General features: G+C 34.0%; 2 protein-coding genes across 3 annotated transcripts; both read left to right on the forward strand.

Annotated features, from left to right (window-relative positions):
• Positions 1-4,546: 4,546 nt before the first annotated feature.
• Positions 4,547-14,356, forward strand: LOC114293703 (sugar carrier protein C). 2 transcript variants are annotated; one of them, XM_028237831.2, is made up of 7 exons: positions 4,547-4,745; positions 7,853-7,992; positions 8,089-8,411; positions 8,859-9,488; positions 9,568-10,030; positions 10,828-10,990; positions 11,068-14,356. In XM_028237831.2, exons 2-7 carry the CDS (start codon positions 7,875-7,877, stop codon positions 11,138-11,140), a joined length of 1,770 nt encoding a protein of 589 aa, XP_028093632.2. In that variant the 5' UTR covers positions 4,547-4,745; positions 7,853-7,874; the 3' UTR covers positions 11,141-14,356. The 2 variants fall into 2 exon arrangements, with proteins under 2 accessions (XP_028093632.2, XP_028093631.2); XM_028237830.2 differs by lacking the exons at positions 10,828-10,990; positions 11,068-14,356 and having other exon boundaries at positions 4,581-4,745; positions 7,834-7,992; positions 9,568-10,351.
• Positions 13,515-19,209, forward strand: LOC114293705 (sugar carrier protein C-like). The gene is made up of 3 exons (XM_082887891.1): positions 13,515-14,102; positions 17,813-18,440; positions 18,584-19,209. The coding sequence occupies exons 2-3, from the start codon at positions 17,979-17,981 to the stop codon at positions 19,067-19,069; spliced, it is 948 nt and encodes a 315-aa protein (XP_082744017.1). The 5' UTR covers positions 13,515-14,102; positions 17,813-17,978; the 3' UTR covers positions 19,070-19,209.
• Positions 19,210-22,211: the final 3,002 nt, after the last annotated feature.

Below are 22,211 nucleotides of genomic sequence, written 5' to 3' on the forward strand. Positions count from 1 at the left end.
TATTTTTATCTATGCTAAGAAGATGATTATAACTGTTGAGTTCTAAATCTAAATATTCTACTCTTTTGATACACAAAATTAACTCCTACTTTAAAATTATTACAAGCTACTATAACATGAAATTTATAACTAAAATGTCCAAAAATAAAAACTACTCTATTACCATAAGCAAAATGCATAAACTAATTTAAACTGTCCTAAAACCAAACACTGCTCTGATACCAATTTTTTTGGGGGGTGATGAGTTAGTGGTTTACCACTATTTTGAAATTGGGCTAAGAATTATCTAATTAATTCTACAGTTATGCTAATAAGTATTCAAGCTGTTGTATGGCTAGCTTTAGGGCTTCTTGTCTTACAGTTATCTGTCTATTTATTTGAGAAACTTTTAAACTGTAATTTTCTAGGGATCTGCCAAAAGCTAATGATAAGAGAAACTGATATCTTAATTTTTGATCTTCTAATTCTTGTATAAGTTCAGTACTGATTTTTATTTTATTTCTAAGTTCTTCTTCTAAAGGCATACAATTTTAATTTTTTTTTTTAAATTCTTTTATGAACAATATTTCCTTAATATTTCTACTCAAGTTGCTCTTCTTGTATTCTAAAATTCTTTTCTATGGCAAAACTATTTTTAGGCAATGTTTGTTTTCATTACATGTACTCCCACCTTGAAACTAAGCTTCGTTCAACATAGTATATTTTTATTTTCTATTTTTTACCTTTCCCCTTCTGTCTACAATTTGCCCTCAAACGCCTAACCACAGCTCTCACGAGCTCTTCAGCTAAGGTCATTCAATAATAAAATAAAAAGCAACAAATACTATGAAGGTGCAAAGCATGTAATATTAATGAGCAAACAAGCATTCCATAAACTTAGCTTTTCCAAAAAGAAAATAAAATTTTAGAATAGAAGAGTTACCCTTTTGAAAAATTAAGGAAAAAGAGAGACTACTCACACTTCATATTAATAAGAAATATACTTACAAAGATTATATTACGGACTCTGAAATTCTGAAAGACTTAGTACACTTAGAGGTTTTTTGAGAGGGGTTGGAAATTTTTACAAAGCAGAGTGAATGGGAATTTTTCATTCTGCCTCTTCCGTTGGCATGAATGCCAATTTATACATCTCAAAAGAAAGATAAAAACAAAAACTTCAATCTATGCTCTACGTCTAGACTTTCCCTAAATTCAAAACCTATAAGCCTAGACTTAGGTAGGCTTTTTCACCACCTAATAAAGACAAGGCTATAAGGATACAATTATATGCCTATATTGACGATTTTTCTACACAGATAAAAACAAATAGAGGGTTTGGATAATGATGCCGGGTACTGCTTTGGGCCCCATCGCACATCATTCAATCCTCCATTTTTGACAAAATTTTGACACTATAATTTATTATAAGACACGTGTAAAGATTTTCACAGCTTTTCTTTGATGGAGCAGAGTGGGGGTCATCTGTTCTATTAAAGTAGTGAGTGAAGGAAAATCTTTATTACTAACCGACTCAAATAATTACAGACACAAATATCTACAAAATCTTTTGTCTTTTCTTGGCGTGCATTGAAGAGGAGCCTTATCTTCTACGGTTTTGTCTTCTTCTGCTAAAGTACTAATTATTGATGGCGACGCTTAGATGCTGAATCTTCAAAGTGGATTCTTTGCAAAATTTGAAGAGTCAAAAATCTTGGAACTATTAAAAAATATTATAGGAGTCTTAATTTCGAGGTGCTATTTTTTTTTTTTTTTATCCATACATTCTATCTGAGAGATCGTCCAGGTTTGCTGCTAAGAGTTGGTCGTAAAAGTCATCTTCATCCCCCATGGGTGGTTCATCGTGCCATTCTTGGTCATTTTCTCCCATTACTGGTGACTCACGAGAGACGCTATGCTGATAGTTGGGATACTGACTTTCATCGACGAATGTCTCTTTGTTGAAGGGATATCCTGGGATAGCTAAATTACAAAATATCTTCTGATTTCTATCTTCATAGACTAGACGTCCATAATTTCCATTATATGCTAATAAAGGATTGTTAGCAAATTTCCTCCATTTATTGAGCTGTTCTCTGAGTGGAAATCTTTTGCATGGCTAGGATCTCCTATTGAGAAGTCCTGAGTATCCTGGGAAAGTCGAGATTCCTCTTAGGTACATTTTATGCTTGGCTGGATTGCACCATATTCCTTTCTATTCTGGTAGTCTGCTATCTATTATACGGATGATGCTCCTCCATTACACAAAGTATGGCATGAACAAGTTTATTCCCAAAGCTAAAGTATGGCATGAGCAAGTTTATTCCCAAAACTATCTTCACCAATGCATATACTTTCTTTTTTATTTTTATTTTTATTTTATTTTTATTTTTTTGTTAGGCTTCTTGTCTTTTTCTATTCACCCACCCATATTCTTGTTTCTCTATTAAATGTTTTCTTTTTAAATAATACGTAAAAATATTTTTTTTAATCTAATATTTTATTATTACAAAAAAAATAATGATAAATGAGATCAGTTTTCCTCCAATCCAATCCAAGTAGATCAGAAACGATCCACTTCATTAGCTGTGGTTCATTATTTCGAATTTATCTTGATAATTTATTTTAAAATTTAAAAAAATATTGTTAATCACACATAATTAGGTTATTTTTATTTAAAAAGATTTAATTGTATAAATAAAAAAATAATATTATTTTTTATATTTTAATTAAAATACATATTTATGTTCTTTATTACGCTATTTTTCCCATGGAGCAAGGAAAAGACCCCTTTGTGCCAACTCCTCACCTCAGTGAAAGCTTTGGAAGCATACAGCCAATTGAATCTTCTTCTTTAGAATAGGGTATCGGCCAGAGCCCTATCGAATCAGACCAAAAAGGGCATGAGCAGCGGGCCCTATGTTGAGTAAGGGGTGAGAAGGTGCCCCTTCTGCTAAGTTGGAGATGGAGAAGTTAAATCAGGACGTCTTTTTATTTGAGTGTTTACGTACTATTAGGTTTTTAAGAGTTATTAGTTTTAATCATTTAATAATTATGAATTAGATGTGATATCGATGGGTCTTTTTTTGATGATTTGAACCGTTAATATGTAGAATTTGTCAAGTACTTTATTCCTGTAAAAAATCACGTTGATCGAATATCGATAATTAATTGATCAGATTGGATATCGAAGTGGCACCAAAAAAAAAAAAAAAGCATCTTGAACAATCTTTCTAATTTTTATTTTTTTTAATTTTAGTTAAAAAAAGGTCTTTCCTATGGTAGAGAATTACTTTTTCAACTACCATCTCCAACAGTACTCCTTATTTTTTATTTATATATTTTAAATATTTTTAAAAAAATTGTTCTTTATCCTTTTTTATTAAAAATACTATTTCAAATTTTATTCTCTCTTCTCTACTATTTGAGAAAAATAAGAGGAATGAGAGAAAAAAATAATAATAATAATAATTATGGAGAGATTGAGGCCTCTCTAAATGTAGGGAGCTAAAAATCAATGCTCTTAGAATAATACTCTATTCTATTTATAGATTGAGACTTAATATTTTATTTTTTAAAATTTTAACATAAAAGTAGTGAGTCTTATGATTTAGACCTATGCCTCGTTTGTTTGGAGAGTTAGAGCAACTCCAAGGGAAAAGGTAAAATGAGACTGTTAGTGAGTTCTGGATTAAGATGGGCTTCTCCAAGGGGATTCGGATGGGCCTCCAGGACTTGGTATTAGAAAAATAGTCCAGCGGACTAGAAATTTTTTATTTTTATTTTATTTTTTACGTGTCGAACATTTTTTTTTAAACATTAATGTTTAATTTTTTGTATTTTTTGATAATTAAAGATTATTATTTTATTTGTTTTATTTTTTCTGGAAATTTTTTATTTTATTTTAAAATTTTTTACATGTTGGGCATTTTTTTTTAAACATTAATGTTTAATATTTTTGTATTTTTTGTATTTGTTTTATTATTTTATATTTATTTTATATAAAAATAATTTAACAATCCCTATACTAACAACTATCATCAAAACAAACACAATTTTATTTAATCCCCTCACTAACAATCCCCCCACTATTAATCTCCTCCATTCTACCTCTGAAAACAAACGGGGCCTATAACTCTTTATTTGGAGTACCATCTAAACTTGCTTCAGGAGTATTGAATAATTTCTCAGGAGCCAAATTATTCAATTATTGAATGCTCGTAGAGCAATGTTCTATTCCATTTACTGGTTGACACTTAACACTGTTTCCTAAAATTCTAATACAAAAGTAGTTGATCCTATAGTTTAGACCAATAACTCTTTAGTCAGAGCATCACCTAGATTTGGTCCAGAAGCATCGAATAACTTCTTAAATTGTGAGTTGAGAAGAGAGAAAATTATTACATAGGTCCGCTCTATATCTTATGTAATAGATCCTTACAATTCTATTGATTATATACATACTTTTTTTTCTCTTATATATACTATATAAAACAATCAATAAATTAAAAAAATACACAATCTAATTGAAATTTCTAAAAAAACAGAATAATTCAAACTATTGGAAGGAGTTATTTTATACTTGACTACCTAAAATAGGAGGGGGGAAAAAAAAAAGAAGCGGAAATAGGAAGGCCTAATAATGGGGTTGCTCTTATTAAAGCAACGAATTATGTGCGCCCACATCAGTTGATGAAGGGATAGAAATCTAGAAGCAGAAAGACGAGTCCGGTCCGTGACGTTGCTTCAGCAAGCTGCTGAAAAAGGTATGAGGCTTTCAAATTTCTATGTATCTTTCTTTCTCTTCAGATAAATATATATATATATGTACGACTTTGATTCTAGAGAGAGAATGAGAGTGTGTTAGAAAAGGAGACTCTGGTTGAGACGAAGCGTAGATCAGTGTGTGAGTGTGTGTCATCCTCTCTGTCTACCTTTCCTTCAGTTCTCTTGAAGTTTCTGATTTCATACAAAAAAAATATTTTATAAAAAAGAAAAAATCCCAATTACGTCTGACATATTGGACATGCGAAGTCTTAATCGTGGAGATTAATTAATCAATTAATTGTTCGGAAAATTATAATAAGAAACTACGGATTCGATTGCGAGTTAAACAGATCGCCTTGTATTTACATAGCAACATGCTTTCATTTTTCACCGCCACCGCCACCGCCCTTGTTGTCTTCCTCAGCTCCTTTCCACACCGGGGTTATTGGGCTTCTTCTTTGTCTTTTCTCTCTCCACCAAAAAAAAATACTGAGTGTAACGATAATGTTATGTAGTCTCATAATTAATAATAAGTAATAGGCTTTTGTTCAGTTTGAATCGGATTAAATGGTATTGCCGGGTGCCCGTGAGTTCACTACAGAATTCACACCGATAATTAGATAGGTTCAATATGTAGAGTTTGTCGAGTATTTCAGCTTTATAAAAAATCATATTAATCAGATATTGATAGTTATTTGATCAGATCACATTTATGTCCATGGTAAATATAATTTTTAAAATAATTGTTGATACAGATATGATGTGATTAAGTGTCTATCAATATTTAATTAACTTAATTTTTTACAAAAATGAACAACTCAACAAATTTTACGTATTAAACCGTTCGAATTACCAACGTGAACTCCTTAGTAGATCCAGGAAGGCTGAACAACCCCCTCCAATTAAGAAACCCAAATGAAGAAAACCCACTACCTAATAAAAAGTTACAAATGTATGAAGGCCATGTTTGGTTTATCAAGTTGGAAAAAATAAGTCAAATATGATTAAAATATATTTATATTTTGGAAAATGATTTGTCCCTTTAAAAAAGTCCCCCCTAATCCCCTTAATGCTCAAAACGACGTCGTTTTGGGCAAAAATTTTTTTTTTTTTTTTTGCCTTGGTTTGAAAATTAGGGGGATTAGGGGGCCAAAAATTAAGGGATGTAGCAAGGTCCTTATATTTTACATATTTTTTTTATTTTTAAATTTCTTCTTAAATTTATGAAATAAACACAAAACTAATGTCTCCACTCCCTATCACAAATCAAGAATTGATAATACCACCCATGTATATCAGGTTCCATCCAATATTTCTCTTCACCAATACATGTACTTTCTTTTTTGATTTTTTTTTTTTGTAAATTTTTTTAGGCTTCTTGCCTTATTCTATTCACCCACCCATACTCTTTTTTCTGTATTAAATGTTTTTTAATATTAAATAATACGTATAAAATATTTTTTTAATCTAATATTTTATTATCAGGCAAAAATAATGATATAAATGAGATCAGTTTTCCTCCAATCCAATCCAAGTAGATCAGAAAGGGTCCACTTCATTAGCTGTGGTTCATTATTTCGAATTTGTCTTGATAATTTTAATTATTAATCTTTTAATAATTTTTAAATAATTATTTATTTAAAAAAAATTATACAGATCGATCAAATACTTATGGTTATATAATTAAATTATATTTATCTTCAAAAAATGATAAATAATACTCACAATTATTAAAATTTTAAAAAATACGGTTAACCTCACATAATTAGGTTATTTTTATTAATAATTTGTTAATTGTATGAATAAAAAATAATATTATCATTTATTTTTTAATTAAAATGCATATTTATGTTTGTTTATTTGAATATCTACCGTCTACCTGCAATAGTTTTAATTCTTTTAGTCTTACTAAAAAATATATAACTAATAGTATTTTTTCAAATCTCAAATTTATTATAGAAAGAATGTATGTCTATGTTTAATGCAACTGTGCAATTATGTATGTAATAACAATATTAATTTACTTGGTCAAGAGTAGTGGGAGAGGATAAGAATTTTGGATGATTGTTGTGGATCAAAATCCCGTTTCTATTTTCCAACTCTCTGTATAACACATATTAATGATTCATTTACATTTTTTTTTTTTTCAATTGTTAGTCTAGCAGTAAAATAAATTAGTATGAATATTATAATGATAATGACGATAAATAATAATAGACATAGATAAAAAGTAAAGGTAGGAAAACTTTAGGGTCATGTTTGATTCACAAGACTAATAGTGAGGTATTAATAATCCTATCAAATTAGTGTGGTATTAATAATCCTATTAAATTAGTATGGTGTTCACTATCTAATTGGATTAATAGGATAAATTATCCATTGGATTAATAATCCCACCCTTACCCTATTACTAATAATCCTACAAATTTGTTGGATTAATTATGTATTGGATTAATAATCATAAACTAAAATGTTAAAACAAACATAGGATAATTGAGCCTACGAATTAATAATCTCAATCTCATACTCTAATCCATCCAATCAAACATGCTTTGGGAGTGTTATTACTGTCTTAAAATTATTTTTCCTCCTCTCATAAAGGTACAACCGGAGTCAAGCAGTTCAAAAATAAAACTTATACTGCTCATAATATTCTTCATGTGTTCATGGCTACCAAGAGACTTGAACCATCCTATGGACCAAAATTACTCAAAACAATATAAAATACATATAAATATATAGAAAACTCTATCTACAATCTCCCATCTTTTCCATCTCCCCTTCGTGCATCTCCTTCCCTTTAGAAAACCATAGGTATATATAGGACTTAGGTATTAAGACTTAAATACATATAATTATATAGTTATAAAACCTCATAATAATATTTATATTGAATGTGATTGTTTAGCAAGAGTCTGGTAGTCTAATTCAGACCCAAAAAAAATTTAAAAAAAAAAAAAAATTTTAAAAATTTAAAAAATTGTGTAGATGAATCATTGCTAATAATATGTTTGTTTGTGTTTTTATTTATTTATTTTTATTAAGACTTTTGACCACCCATATCTCACCATGATCTTTTCTTTTGAGGACACCATTGAATTTACAGAAAGAAACAAAGAGAAGCAAACATGGCCGTCGTTGATGGGAAGAAGGAATATCCAAGCAAACTCACACTGTATGTCAGTATAACATGCTTGATTGCATCTACGGGTGGTCTCATCTTGGGTTACGATATTGGAATTTCTGGTAATAATTATAAAAAATACCCACCACCACTCCAACTTCATACTATATACATACACATGTACTGATATAATCTATATCTGTGTACATATAATTTAGGTGGCGTGACGTCTATGGATTCATTCTTGATGAAGTTTTTTCCATCTGTGTATGAAAAACAAAAGGCAGATAGTTCGACGAACCAGTACTGTAAATTTGACAGTTTCACTCTCACTATGTTCACTTCTTCTCTGTACTTGGCTGCTCTGTTATCGTCGCTTGTTGCTTCGACAGTGACGAGAAAATTGGGAAGAAAATCGTCGATGCTGTTAGGAGGTGTACTGTTCTGTGCTGGAGCTCTCATCAATGGGTTTGCTCAAGCTGTCTGGATGCTAATCGTTGGTCGTATTTTGCTTGGTTTTGGTATTGGATTCGCCGGTCAGGTAACTCATTTTCTCTCTCTAAGATGTTTCTCATCTTTGTTTTGTGTAAAGATTTTAGCTTTTGTTCTTGCAAGATTTTTTGTCTTGTTTATATTTGCTTTTTCAATTTTTTAGAAAGATTATTTACGATCATAATGTGGCAGTGATTTTTTTTTTGTTTAAAAAAAAAAGTGCAAATTAAAATTGTTGGTATTTTGATTTCAAATGAAAAGTTTCATATCATTAACAGTAAAATTCTATACAAAATCAGAAACAGGAGGACTGCATTGTCTCTGCACCATTCAATATAGAAAAAGGTAAAATTGTTCAACAAGCTACAAAGATATCCTTTTAAAAAATAAAAATAAAAAACTGAACTAAGGGAACTTATCAATTAAGATCTGTTGGATTTGAGGGACTTTTTGCCAAATTTGCCCAAGTACTAACAGATATATTTTTAAATTACAGTCTGTGCCACTATACCTCTCTGAAATGGCCCCCTACAAGTACAGAGGTGCACTGAACATTGGATTTCAATTGTCCATCACAATTGGTATACTAGTAGCCAATGTGTTGAATTACTTCTTCGCCAAGATCAAAGGCGGTTGGGGATGGCGTTTGAGTTTAGGGGGTGCTGTGGTCCCTGCCCTCATAATCACAATTGGATCATTAGTTCTTTCTGAGACACCCAACTCAATGATTGAGCGTGACAAGACTGAGGAAGCCAAATCCAAACTCAAAAGAATTCGCGGCATTGATGATGTTGATGAGGAGTTCAACGATCTTGTTGTGGCTAGTGAGGCATCTAAGAAGGTGGAGCATCCGTGGAGAAACCTTTTGCAACGAAAATATAGACCCCACCTTACCATGGCCATCCTCATTCCCTTCTTTCAACAACTTACTGGCATTAATGTCATTATGTTCTACGCACCGGTTCTATTCAAAACAATTGGTTTTGGAAGTGATGCCTCACTCATGTCTGCTGTGATCACCGGTAGTGTGAATGTTCTTGCAACTTTTGTATCAATTTATGGTGTTGATAAGTGGGGAAGGAGATTTTTATTCTTCGAGGGGGGTATTCAAATGCTCATCTGCCAGGTATGATATCATTTGTTCTGCTTTGTTCATTGATTACCATTTTTCTTTTTATTTGTTGATTATTTTTTTTAATGGACAGGTGGCAGTTGCAGCTTGCATTGGTGCTAAATTTGGAATAGATGGGAACCCTAGTGAGTTGCCCAAGTGGTATGCTATTGTTGTGGTGCTTTTCATATGCATCTATGTTGCCGGTTTTGCATGGTCTTGGGGGCCTCTTACTTGCTTGGTACCTAGTGAAATTTTCCCACTCGAAATCCGTTCTGCAGCACAGAGTGTTAATGTTTCGGTCAACATGATTTTCACATTTGCCATTGCTCAAGGCTTCTTAACAATGCTCTGCCACTTGAAGTTCGGTTTGTTCCTTTTCTTTGCGTTCTTTGTGGTGGTGATGACCATCTTTGTGTACTTCTTTTTGCCCGAGACAAAGAACATCCCAATTGAAGAGATGTCGATTATATGGAAGGACCATTGGTTCTGGTCAAGGTTCATGACCGATGTTGATGATTATCCTGCGAAAGGAGCTATTGAGATGGGCAAGGAAGGCAAGCCTGCTAAATATGTGTAACCTATTCCGAATTTATATATATAGTTGCATACGTGTACAATCGTCATTGGATAGAGGGTGATGAATTAGTTTTTCTTTATTTCTGAAATGACTGATTGATGATCATTGCTTGATCTCTTCTTCATTTTTTACTTATTTGGTATCAGCGGATACTGTTGATTTCAGTGTGGAGAAGTATAAGTTGGTTCAAATTGTATGAATGTCTTAATTTACAAGCATCTTTTGGTTTGTTCAAGCAAATTTGTACAATTAGCAGACAGCTTTTTATTCTAAAATTCAATGACTAAAGTGTGTTTTGGAACATGAATATCTTGTGCTATCTGAGCACATTACCGTTTAGTCTCTAGATTCATTTTTAAGCAATTTCTATTTTCTCCCTTTTTCACATTGTTGTTGTTTGAAAAGAGGGATCTGAGGGCCACATTTGAATCCAAGAGGGACAAAAGAGTCTCAATCTAAAACAGCTGCCTCCTTGCTCTAGTCCTTTCTTTTATAAGTAATTTTTTTTTGTCTTCATTTATGGGTTTTTTTTTTTTAATCTACAAGATATATAGCACATGATATGCAATAAAATTTAGCAGTTGCAGGCTCCAAAAGATGTGGGGGAGACAAATAACACTTTCTTTGTTTCTGCTTTCTTTTCTATTTATGTTTTGTCTTCATTGTTAATTAGCCCTAATTTACATACATAACTCTCTTTTTCTGATTTTGTTTTTTTCCCAATGTGATTCTTTACAACCCATTTCTCACCCTGAACTCTTCCCCTCTCACCAGTGAAGTTACAGAAACAGAGAAGCAAACATGCCTGCCGCTGGTTTTGGCCCCGGTCCTGGTACTGGGAAGGAATATCCTGGCAACCTCACCCTCTATGTCACTATAACATGCATGGTTGCAGCCATGGGTGGTCTCATCTTCAGTTACGATATTGGAATTTCTGGTATGAACTTCATATATATATAGCAATTTATGTTGTCATGCACATGTTGTTCATCGTTGGGTTGTGTGTATGTATAGGTGGAGTGACATCTATGGAATCATTTTTGAAGAAGTTCTTTCCATCTGTGTACGAGAAGCAAAAGGCGGATAGTTCGACAAACCAGTACTGTAAATTTGACAGTTTCACTCTCACTATGTTCACTTCATCTCTGTACGTGGCTGCTTTGTTGTCCTCACTCGTCGCATCAACGGTGACCAGAAAACTGGGCAGAAAGTTGTCGATGCTGTTTGAAGGTACTGTTCTGTGCTGGAGCTCTCATCAATGGGTTTGCTCAAACAGTCTGGATGCTAATTGTTGGTCGTATTTTGCTTGGTTTTGGTATTGGAGTTGCTAATCAGGTAACTTGCTTTCTCTTCTGGAATGCTTGTTTGTTTTCTGATCTTGTTTTGTGTAAGGGTGTTCTGTTTTTGGATCAAGAGATTCGCAATGTTTACTCATATCTCTAGAACTGGTATTTTCATCACCCATTTTACCTACAAAATGGTAACTACAGTTAAAGTGAGCTTTTCAATTTAGGACATTAGTAGTCAAAGTAGCATCGAGTATGCTTGTGTGATGGTCAATGATAGTCCTTCAGTTCCATTCATCTCCTATTTCAGTCTATTCTCAACCATTAAATTATATAAAAACTTTGTAGTATGATTCAATTAGGAACTCTATTGTGCAAAGTGTTTCTGTGTTAATAATAATTCATTTTAAAGTGTAGAATGCTTCCAAGCTCCACCTCTGTTAACTCAACAGTCAACACTTCTGTTTCAAAACTGATCCTTTCTAAAAACACTACAAAGTTCGCATTTTTTAAAAAAAGTTATTTGATTCTTTCAAGATTTTTTTGTGTTTGTCTTGTTATGTGTTTTTCCATTTGCTTTTTAAACAAACTTCAATGACAAGCAGCATTCTAAAAGTAGTTTTGTAATTTTCTAAAGCAAATATTGCATAAAGTCTGATTTTCAAGAGCAAGAGAAGTGCTTGAAACACACTCACTCTTTCTGATCTGATTAGAATCCGAAATACCAATGAGAAGTGTGTTAAAAAGATGACAGATGTATTTTCTGCTAGAAAATTTCAGTCCAATACTCGGACCCGACTATGTTTCTTTGCAGATATTTTGATTCATCTCTCTCTGATGTGTTTTGCTGTGACTCTTTCTTTCTGGGTATTGGAGATCAGTGGTTCATAATCAAATTAATTTTTGTATGTTGAATTCATGATGAGTTTGAATCTGCTTTGATGTTGCATTACTCTGTAGTAATAGTATTCTTGACCCTGAAATAAAAAAATTAATCCATTATTATTTGTTAAGTAAAACTAAGCCCATTTTTATTTATTAAAATAAAAAATGTCAGACGTGCCTTGCTTTTCTTGGCACATGACTTCTCAATGTGCCCTTTTTCGACATCGTATACTGTGAGTCTGTGAATGCAACAGCTCTCGTGGAAACAAAATTTAAAAAATGATTTGAAAACAGTTATTATAACTAAATTAGAGGTAAAATGTTCTGTTTTTCTTGGTTTGATTGAAAATAAAAATATTCTATCCTTAGAAAAACATGACAACATGTGCTCCCAAAAACGACTAATATTTTTCAGAGATTTTATCTAATTTATTTATTGTTTGTATTATTCAATTTGTTATATATACCAGCAAGCTGTGCTGTACAGGGTGAAGCTATACTTTGAACAGTAGTGTCAATTGACACCACTGAACTTCAAATTTCTGATAGAGTATATGTAAAAAATTATGAGTATTTACAAATTGAACGTAGTGGGCTAAATAAACTAAATTAATTTTTAAACTTTTATAGATTGACCCCAGTAGGTAAAAACAAATCAAACTTTATTCAGAAATGATACAGAAATAAGTCACATAGTAGTGTACATATTTACTTATTGGTGTTGAAGTAATGGTGTTAATATCCCAATATTTTGTTTTGACTTGTAATTTCACTAGTTTGGATTACTTTTGTCAATGGGATTTGGGAATTGTGGGGACATAATTTTGGGTAGTTCACATGGCCGAGGTTGTTAGCCGAGGTGCCACGTGGGCGGACCATGATGCTGAGATATGGTGCGATAATACCGGAATCTAAGATATTTGGATAGAGGACTAGAGTCCTAGATTGGAAGAGGACTTCAGTTTGGATAAAAATAAGACTCTGAGAGAGTTTATCCCAATCCTACTGGGAGTCCAAGATTAGCAGTAATCCAGAGTCCATTGAAGTAAGGCTTCTATTGGCACTAGGTTTGTGTTGGCTATAAAAGGGAGTTACCCTCATGGGTCTAAGGTATGCTTTTTATGCTCTTTCTAGTGAATTAAGCACTATTGGTTATCTTTGAGAGATATTTTACTGACTTGATAATCGGAGTGCCCCCGGGTGGACGAACCACAGCGGGATTCTTATATTTCTGTGACAGGTTGTTCGGACTTAATCTATTCTGTCAGTACTCTCCAGCTGAGTTCCCCCTTTTGGTTGTGTGGTCAGAAATCAACACCTATAATTTGGCGCCATCTGTGGGAAATTAAGGAGAATAGATGGCCAACAACGAGCAGGGAGAAAAGATTGGGGACGACATCGCTAATGGAGGTGGTAAACTTGCCAATCTAAACGTGGAAGAAGAAAACCGTAATGAAGGAGCACGAGATCAGAATCCCGAGGAGAATAACATCGGCTAAAAGGGAGACGCACCGAAGAAAGCAGGCCGAGATAAGTACTACCGCAAAAGCAACCTTCAGGTATGGAGAGACAAATGCCAGAGAAAAGACGAGAAAACTGAAAGACATGGCAAATAAGTTGACAGATCTACAAACAATGGTCAACCTCATGATGCAGAACAACGTGATGCAGCCGACATCCCTATTACAAGACATGCCGGCACCAGCAACCAAAACCGGTGCCTAGAAAACAAGATCTCGACCTAGATGAGTAGGTCCAAAGAGACAAGAGCTCAGCCTAAGTGAGCAGATCCCGGATTCCAGATCCCGGATCCCAGATCCTAGAAGACAAGATCTCAGCCTAGAAGATTAAGTCCAAGAAGACAAGAGCTTAACCTAAGTGAGCAGATTCCGGATTCCAGTACTTGACGATGTTTCTAAACAAAACATGACAAATAACTTAGACTTATTATATGGCAGAGTTGAATTATACTTGTATATAATAGAGTTGAACTAAGTTGGCGATGTTTCTCAGCGAAACATGACGAATAACTTAGACTTATTATACGGCAGAGTGGAATTATACTTGCATATAATAGAATTGAACTAAGTTGGCGATGTTTCTAAGCGAAACATGACGAATAACTTACTCATTATATGACAGAGTTGAATTATACTTGCATATAATAGAGTTGAACTAAATTGGCGATGTTTCTAAACGAAACATGATGAATAACTTAGACTTATTATATGGCAGAGTTGAATTATACTTGCATATAATAGAGTTGAACTAAGTTGGATTAACACGGACCTGTCATATCAGCAGAATCAGACACAGATTAGAACTAAGTGCATATCAGTCAGATTAACAAAGAGACCAAGGTTGGTAACCTCGGCCAATCTTTGTTTGAATCTGACCTCGACGACAAGGTTAAAGCCACATGCTTAATGAGAGCCCAAGTGGAACTTAAGTTCATATTAGGGGGCAGAGGGCTGGAGAATGATGCTTGGAAGTTAGAATTTACAAGCTAAGATTGGTTTAACACTTGTTAAAATTTTAAAAAAAATTTACAAGTTGAAGTTAAGCCGAGGTTATGTCAAAGGAACATTGGTTTAACACTTGTTGAAATTTTAAGAAAAATTTACAAGTTGAAGTTAAGCCGAGGTTATGTCAAAGGAAAATTGGTTTAACACTTGTTGAAATTTTTAAAAAAAAATTACAAGTTTAAGTTTAGCCGAGGTTATGTTAAAGGAAGTTGGTTTAACACTTGTTGAAATTTTAAGAAAAATTTACAAGTTGAAGTTAACCCAAGATTATGTTGAAATAATAGAAGACAGAGGTCCTGATAAGTAAAGAGTGAAGTGGCAAGTTGTAAATAGCACTTGTGAAAATATTATTTTCAAGTGTTAGGTCAAAGCCGAGATAAAACTGCTAGTGGGTACAGTCGAAGTATTTCGCACCGAGAAGATTACACAGTTAAGGTGTACATTGAAGACATGCAAAATATTCTAAGTATGAAAACATGCAAAGCATAGAAGAAAAGCGGTAAGCATACATGATGAAAGCAATATTCAACACTTGGAAGAAAATAAAAGGCTTGCATTGAAAAGGGACAGCTTGTTCAAATACATAAACAGGCACATCGGTCTGACAAAACAGATACTGTTCAAAACAGAGAAGAAAATTACAAAGAAAAAGACAGCTGGGCAGACTTCTCAGCCGTGATTTCGGCATCGATTTCTAAAAGAGTCTGGTCCAGGCTTTTTGCAGCGGTAGTGATCTCGGTTTCAGAAGAGTTGGCTTTCTTTGGTGAGGTGCTCTTGGAGACCTCATCCTCGTCCTTCTCAATCAAGTCCAAGACTTGATCATTTACAGTAGAGGACTTGGCCCCAATAACAGAGTAGGGGACTTGGCCCCAGCAGCAGCTTTAGATTCTTTCTCGACAACCTCAGCCTCGGCCTCTTCCTTGTCTCCGGCCTCCTCGTCATCGGCCTCTTCTACTTCCTTGGCCTCATCCTCAGATTGATTGGGTGAGGAAGGGAAAGTGACATTGAGCTGACCTATATCATGGAGGGGAGAGTCCTCAGGGACAAACATCTTTTTGAGGGCCGTCATCTAGTCAAGATAGTAGCCTTTGTTGCAGGCCATGTTGACTTGTTTTTTCAGCCTTAGCAATGGCCTCGGCTTTGGCAGCAGTAACTTGGTCCACTTGCTTCATGTGCTTCTCTTTCGAGATATTGAGTTACTGGAGGCATGAGCATGTCGGATTGACTATAAGGAGATGGAGTGGATTGCACAGTTATGACATCAGGGATGTCAACAAGAAGGTTTTCTACGACAAGAGTTCAGCGAGACATGTCGTCGTTGGTTACGACGATGGTTACTCACAGATAAAGCGATTGAAAAATTATCAAAGTCTAAGGCTGGAAGCTTAGGACCTCGGTGTTTCCTGTTCCTGGATCTAGCTACAAGATTGTCGCTATGTCGGTGTTTTCACTGCCATTGAAATAGTGGGTTGATACGTGGAGCAATTGATGAAGTGCTTGGCTGCTAGTCTGGTTCAGCTAATAGAGTTTGAACCTGGGGCACGAATGGATTATTCATGGCAATGAATGCTTCAAGAACAACGATGATGGTTTGCAGAGGCAAAAAGAGAGAGTCTGGGGACACAGATAGAGGCAAAATAAAAAAGATGGCAAAAAGTTATGATTTCGAGTCCTTAGGCGACGTGCTCGTGCTGATGTTAGACGGCTGGGGGCAAAACTGATGCGACACGATGGAGACGTGATTAGTACACTCCAATCTGATGATGATCTTGATTGAGAAATGCGATCTCAATTGAGATGATCTCGGTAGAGGTAATGATCTCGATTGAGATGACGATCTCGGTTGACATGATGATTTCAGTTGAGATGTTGATCTCGGTTGAGATGTTGAATTTGGATGGGAGCAGAACTTGTTTATTCTTGGTTTCTTATGAGATGATACTAGGATCTTGATGTTCTTGAACTAGCAAGTCATGATCTCTGCTATTAGTATGATCTCTGTTGAGATGTTGGACCTGGATGAGATAGAACATGATGGTTCTTAGTTCTTAATTCTTGATTCTAGATTCTTGACGAGTGGACATATGAGTCCTTGTTTCTTGGCGTCGACAAGTCACGATCTCGGTCAAAGGAGTACATGTATAGGTTTCATCACCTCAGTTTGCCGAGGTAATAGAACCTAGGGGGCAATTGTGGGGACATATTTTTGGGTAGTCCACGTGGCCGAGGTTGTTAGCCGAGGTGCCACATGGGCGGACCATGATGCCAAGATATGGTGCGATAATACCGGAATTTGAGATATTTGGATAGAGGACTGAGTCCTAGATGACATCAAACTATCTATTTGGATAGAGGACTAGAGTCCTAGATTGGGAGAGGATTTCAGTTTGGATAAAAATAAGACTCTTAGAGAGTTTATCCTAATCCTACTGGGAGTCCAAGATTAGCAGTAATCCAGAGTCCATTGAAGCAAGGCTTCTATTGGGACTAGGTTTGTGTTGGCTATAAAAGGGAGGTACCCTCATGGGTCTAAGGTATGCTTTTTATGCTCTATCTAGTGAGTTAAGCGCTATTGGTTATCTTTGAGAGATATTTTACTGACTTGATCGTCGGAGTACCCCGGGTGGACGAATCACCGCGAGATTCTTATATTTCTGTTACAGGTTGTTCGGGCTTAATCTATTCTACCAATGCTCTCCAGCTGAGTTTTCCCTTTTGGTTGTGTGATCGGAAATCAACACCCACAGGAATATATGAAATTCGTAGAGTATTATGTGAATGTTAATATTGACAGATTATGTAGAACTAAAAATATGATATATGACATTGATGATGCTTTGTTAAATGACTCCGCTAAAGGAAATTTCTAACTACGCCACTGGTGTTGTACCTTGCATTATGTTAGGCAGATGGACCTAAAGAATTATTGTCATACTACTCACTTAAAGACTAATACTAGATTACTGTTAATCACGATAAAAAAAAAAAAGAAAAAGGATAAAGCCATTTGTGTTTTCAATTTGGATGAAGTACTAATATTTTGTTTTTAATTTGTTATTATAGTCCGTGCCACTATATCTCTCTGAAATGGCCCCGTACAAGTACAGAGGTGCACTCAACATTGGGTTTCAATTGTCAATCACAATTGGTATATTGGTGGCCAATGTGTTGAATTACTTCTTCGCCAATCAAAGGCGGTTGGGGATGGCGGTTGAGCTTGGGAGGTGCCATGGTCCCTGCCCTCATAATCACAATCGGATCATTAGTCCTTCCTGAGACACCAAACTCAATGATTGAGCGTGACAAGTACAAAGAAGCCGAAGCCAAACTCAAAAGAATTCGGGGAATTGAAGATGTTGACGAAGAGTTTAATGACCTTGTGGCGGCTAGTGAGGCATCTAAGAAGGTGGAGCATCGGTGGAGAAACCTTTTGCAAAGAAAATATAGACCCCACCTTACCATGGCCATCCTTATTCCCTTCTTTCAACAACTTACTGGCATTAATGTGATTATGTTCTATGCACCAGTTTTATTCAAAACAATTGGTTTTGGAAGCGATGCCTCACTCATGTCTGCTATGATCACCGGTGGAGTGTTTGTTATTGGAACCCTAGTTTCAATTTATGGTATTGATAGGTGGGGGAGGAGATTTTTATTCATTGAGGGCGGTATTCAAGTGCTCGTCTGCCAGGTATGATATCATTTGTTTTGGTGTGTTGATTAACGTTTGAAGAGCATGACTCTACTGCTTAGTTAAAATAAAAGCGCCCATTTGATTCAATTCATGAATTAACCTGCTACGTTATTTATTGACATATTTTTTGTTATGGACAGGTTGTAGTTGCAGCTTGCATTGGTGCTAAATTCGGAATAGATGGGAAGCCCGGTGACTTGCCCAAGTGGTGTGCTATTGTTGTGGTGCTCTTCATATGCATCTATGTTGCCGGTTTTGCTTGGTCTTGGGGACCTCTTTGTTGGTTGGTTCCTAGTGAAATTTTTCCACTTGAAATCCATTCAGCAGCGCAGAGTATCAATGTGTCGGTCAACATGATTTTCACATTCACCGTTGCTCAAGTCTTCTTAACAATGCTCTGCCACTTGAACTTTGGTTTGTTCCTCTTCTTTGCGTTCTTCGTGGTGGTGATGAACATCTTTGTGTTCTTCTTTGTGCCTGAGACAAAGAACATCCCAATCAAAGAGATGGCCATTGTATGGAAGGAACATTGGTTCTGGTCGAGGTTCATGACCGATGATGTTGATTATCCTTCTAGTGGAGCCATTGAGATGAGCAAGGGAGGGCATTTCGCTAAATATGTGTGACCGACGCTGAATTTATATAGAATTCGCGGCATTGTTTACTTTGATGATTTATTTTTCTCCATTTAAACTAACCTCATGTGCTATGTGAGCTCACTAGAGACTTGTTTTGTTTTAAAGAACAATTTCCATCTTCTCCTTCATTGCATTGTTGATTTTAGAGTTTCCAGCATACAATTTAGGGAAAATTACAGATTAGTATTTTTTAAAAAGTAATTACAGATTAGTAGTAAACTTTACTAACATTAATAATTAAACTCACAAGTTTTTCAATGAATTTGAAATAATTTATTTAAAAATTGTAATTTTCCTTGCATTGTTGTGTTTAGGGTTTTTAGTACATGTTGAACATGTTCATACGGAAACAGAATTTTGCATTAATTTATAGGGCATAGTTTTATAGTATCTATTTCTTAAACTAAAATATGTAAGATTTAACTAAAAATAACACTTTAATTGAAATAAAAGTACTGAATATTAAAAAAAACAACAGTAATGGCTATCAATTCATGAAACCGATGGTCATTCATAGAAAGAAAACCCTAAATAGAGAGAAACGAAGTTCATCTTCTTTATTTCGTGCACGTAAACTATATGAAAAGTTGCGATGATGATCAATTAGTTCTTCCAACTTAAATTGCAGTTCCATTAATGCAAAGCCATTGACCGAGAAATAGGCTGGAACAGTTGAGATTGGGGTTGATCGAATCAAAGTATATGGTAGTCAAATTGAGTGCCTGAATAAGCTCAAAGCAAGTGTCTCCGCTCTCCACACCGACCACGGTGTTGCAACTTGGTAGAGTATTTGGGTTTGTGAAGTCAACTGTTGTTACATTTGGAGATTAAAACACAAAAATATGTTACTATGTCACAAAACTTGTAATTGTAGTCTTAATTAATGATGCCCTTTTTTTAAACCATTGCATACTCAAATGAACCTAGAATGCTAGGAAATATGGTACTGTTACCATAACATTCTACAATCAGTAATGCTATCAATACAATATATGTAAAGAAAAATATATAGAAAGCACTGCTTTTATCCAACATGGTATTTTGTGTACTTTTTTGGGGAAAAAAGAAAAACAAATGTATTACGAGTTCGTGTAATAATACGAAATCAGGGGAAATTATAAAATGTTCTCGGAATACTACGTACTTCTTAACTAATCATCATTCAATATGTTTCCTTATGTTTTCAATAATCTAATATAATACTCCACCTATCCATTTTCTTCACCAATCACAATGTTATAAAAAAAAACACTTGTCTATATTATAAAATTACTGAATAATTATCCCAAAATCAAAAGAAAGAAGAGAAATTAAACCATATTTCTCAAGAGAGGCTAGCAGCCTTCTATTCTAGAAGGGAAAAAAAAAATTATAAAAAAGTTGATGGAAAACATCGCATTCATCTTGATGGAATATGCCCCTACCCAAGACGTTCAGCACGATGCACTTTTCTAAAGAAAAAGAAAAAATTGTGTTTGTATTTTGAGTAATGATTTTATTTCTGGTCACGCAGTAGAATAAGGGACAGAATCATGATTTTAACTTCGCGAGGGGCAAGAGAGAGATTTTCACCAACTAATAAAACTTTTGTATTTCTAAGAAAATATGAAGGGGAATTACAATTCAATAGTGTTTTAAAAAAATATTTACAGATATATGAATTTTTTTTGAATTTTAATTATTAATATTCATAAAATTTATCATTGATGTGTAATTTTTTCTACATTTACGCTGAATAATAATTTCCTAAATATGAACATGTTTTACAAGTTTAATCAAGAAAAATATATTAAGATCAATAATACTAAAACAGAAATGATATAGACCCCATTTTTTTTTACCCTCACAACCCCCACAAACACATGTCAGCCAGAGATAGAAGGAAAAAAAAAAAACAAAACAAAACAAAAAATAAAAAACAAAAAATTAGCCAATCACAATACAATGGGGTGGTGAGAGTTCTCCAAAAAGGGAGTCCCAACCTTTTTCTTACTAGACAAATAAAATAGAATGACATGCCTTTAATGCTTATTTCATTTTAAACTAAAACACTCATTATTAATATTATGACTCATAATTTCAAAAATATCATTGTCATCATGCTATTATGTATAAAAATTATGTTTGTAAATCATTTTCTTGTTAAGATTATAGACTAAGTTTATTCATGAAAAATAAAAAATATTCAACCTTAACAAAATATGAACAAAAGTAGTTTAATTACGCTATCAGTGGGATTCGACACTATTTCAATTCTCAAAAATTGTTTAAAATTCATTCAGAATTAAATTGCATTCAATTTTCTTCTCAACATACAAAATCAGCTAAGAGTCAAGATTCAATTTTCTTCTCAACATACAAAATCAGCTAAGAGTCAAGATTCAATTTTCTTCTCGACATACAAAATCAGGTAAGAGTCAAGACAAATAATTTTAATGTACAAAACTACAGAGTCAAGATAAGCAAATTTCATTGCAATCTTCCTTTCTAAGCCACAAAATAATATTATTGTGGTAAGTAAAACATTCCATCCATCATCTCTTATTTTTTTTGAAAATGATCTTAGTTGATGAAACAAAATGTATGATATATAAAATATCTTGGATATAAGATTTTTTGTTTTGTGACTATATCGATCAAACAATAATGTTATAATGACCACTTTATTTTATATATCATCACATGTATCACTACTACATTAATAACAAACATGAGTGGTAGACCCATTAAATCAATAAAATGATAGTATATGAGATGATATATAAAGTGTTATTTTGGCAAGAGAGAGAAACGCAGCGTTGGGCTGAGAACGCCAGACGCCAAACGCGTGCGTTTTTCAGCAAAATTTGATTTGGGATTGTGATTATAATCACAATCATGAAATTACGATACTACCCTTAGTGTTGTTTAGGATTACATATTGCAATAGGGCATTTTGGTAATTTTATAGTTGTACACATGACATGACAACTTAAAAAAATATTATCTGAAAAAGTAAAAAATCAATTTTTTACCAACTTCCCAAGTCATTTTATGAAAAAATCAAAAAACTTGGTTAAAAGCAAAAAAACTGCTTTTTACTACCTTCCCAAAATAGGCCAAAGTATGATAATGTAATGTGATCATCATA

This window comes from Camellia sinensis, chromosome 9 (assembly GCF_055761805.1).
Source record: "Camellia sinensis isolate YWXY chromosome 9, ASM5576180v1, whole genome shotgun sequence".
In the NCBI taxonomy this organism is placed as follows: Eukaryota; Viridiplantae; Streptophyta; class Magnoliopsida; order Ericales; family Theaceae; genus Camellia; species Camellia sinensis.

Excerpts from the sequence above, each read along its gene's own strand:
- LOC114293705 (XM_082887891.1), top strand. The coding sequence starts at position 17,979 with ATGGTCCCTGCCCTCATAATCACAATCGGATCATTAGTCCTTCCTGAG. Across the intron at positions 18,441-18,583 it reads TTCAAGTGCTCGTCTGCCAG|GTTGTAGTTGCAGCTTGCAT; the intron begins GTATGATATCAT and ends TGTTATGGACAG.
- LOC114293703 (XM_028237831.2), top strand. The coding sequence starts at position 7,875 with ATGGCCGTCGTTGATGGGAAGAAGGAATATCCAAGCAAACTCACACTG. Across the intron at positions 8,412-8,858 it reads GTATTGGATTCGCCGGTCAG|TCTGTGCCACTATACCTCTC; the intron begins GTAACTCATTTT and ends TTTAAATTACAG. Across the intron at positions 10,031-10,827 it reads TATTGAGATGGGCAAGGAAG|TGAAGTTACAGAAACAGAGA; the intron begins GCAAGCCTGCTA and ends CCCTCTCACCAG.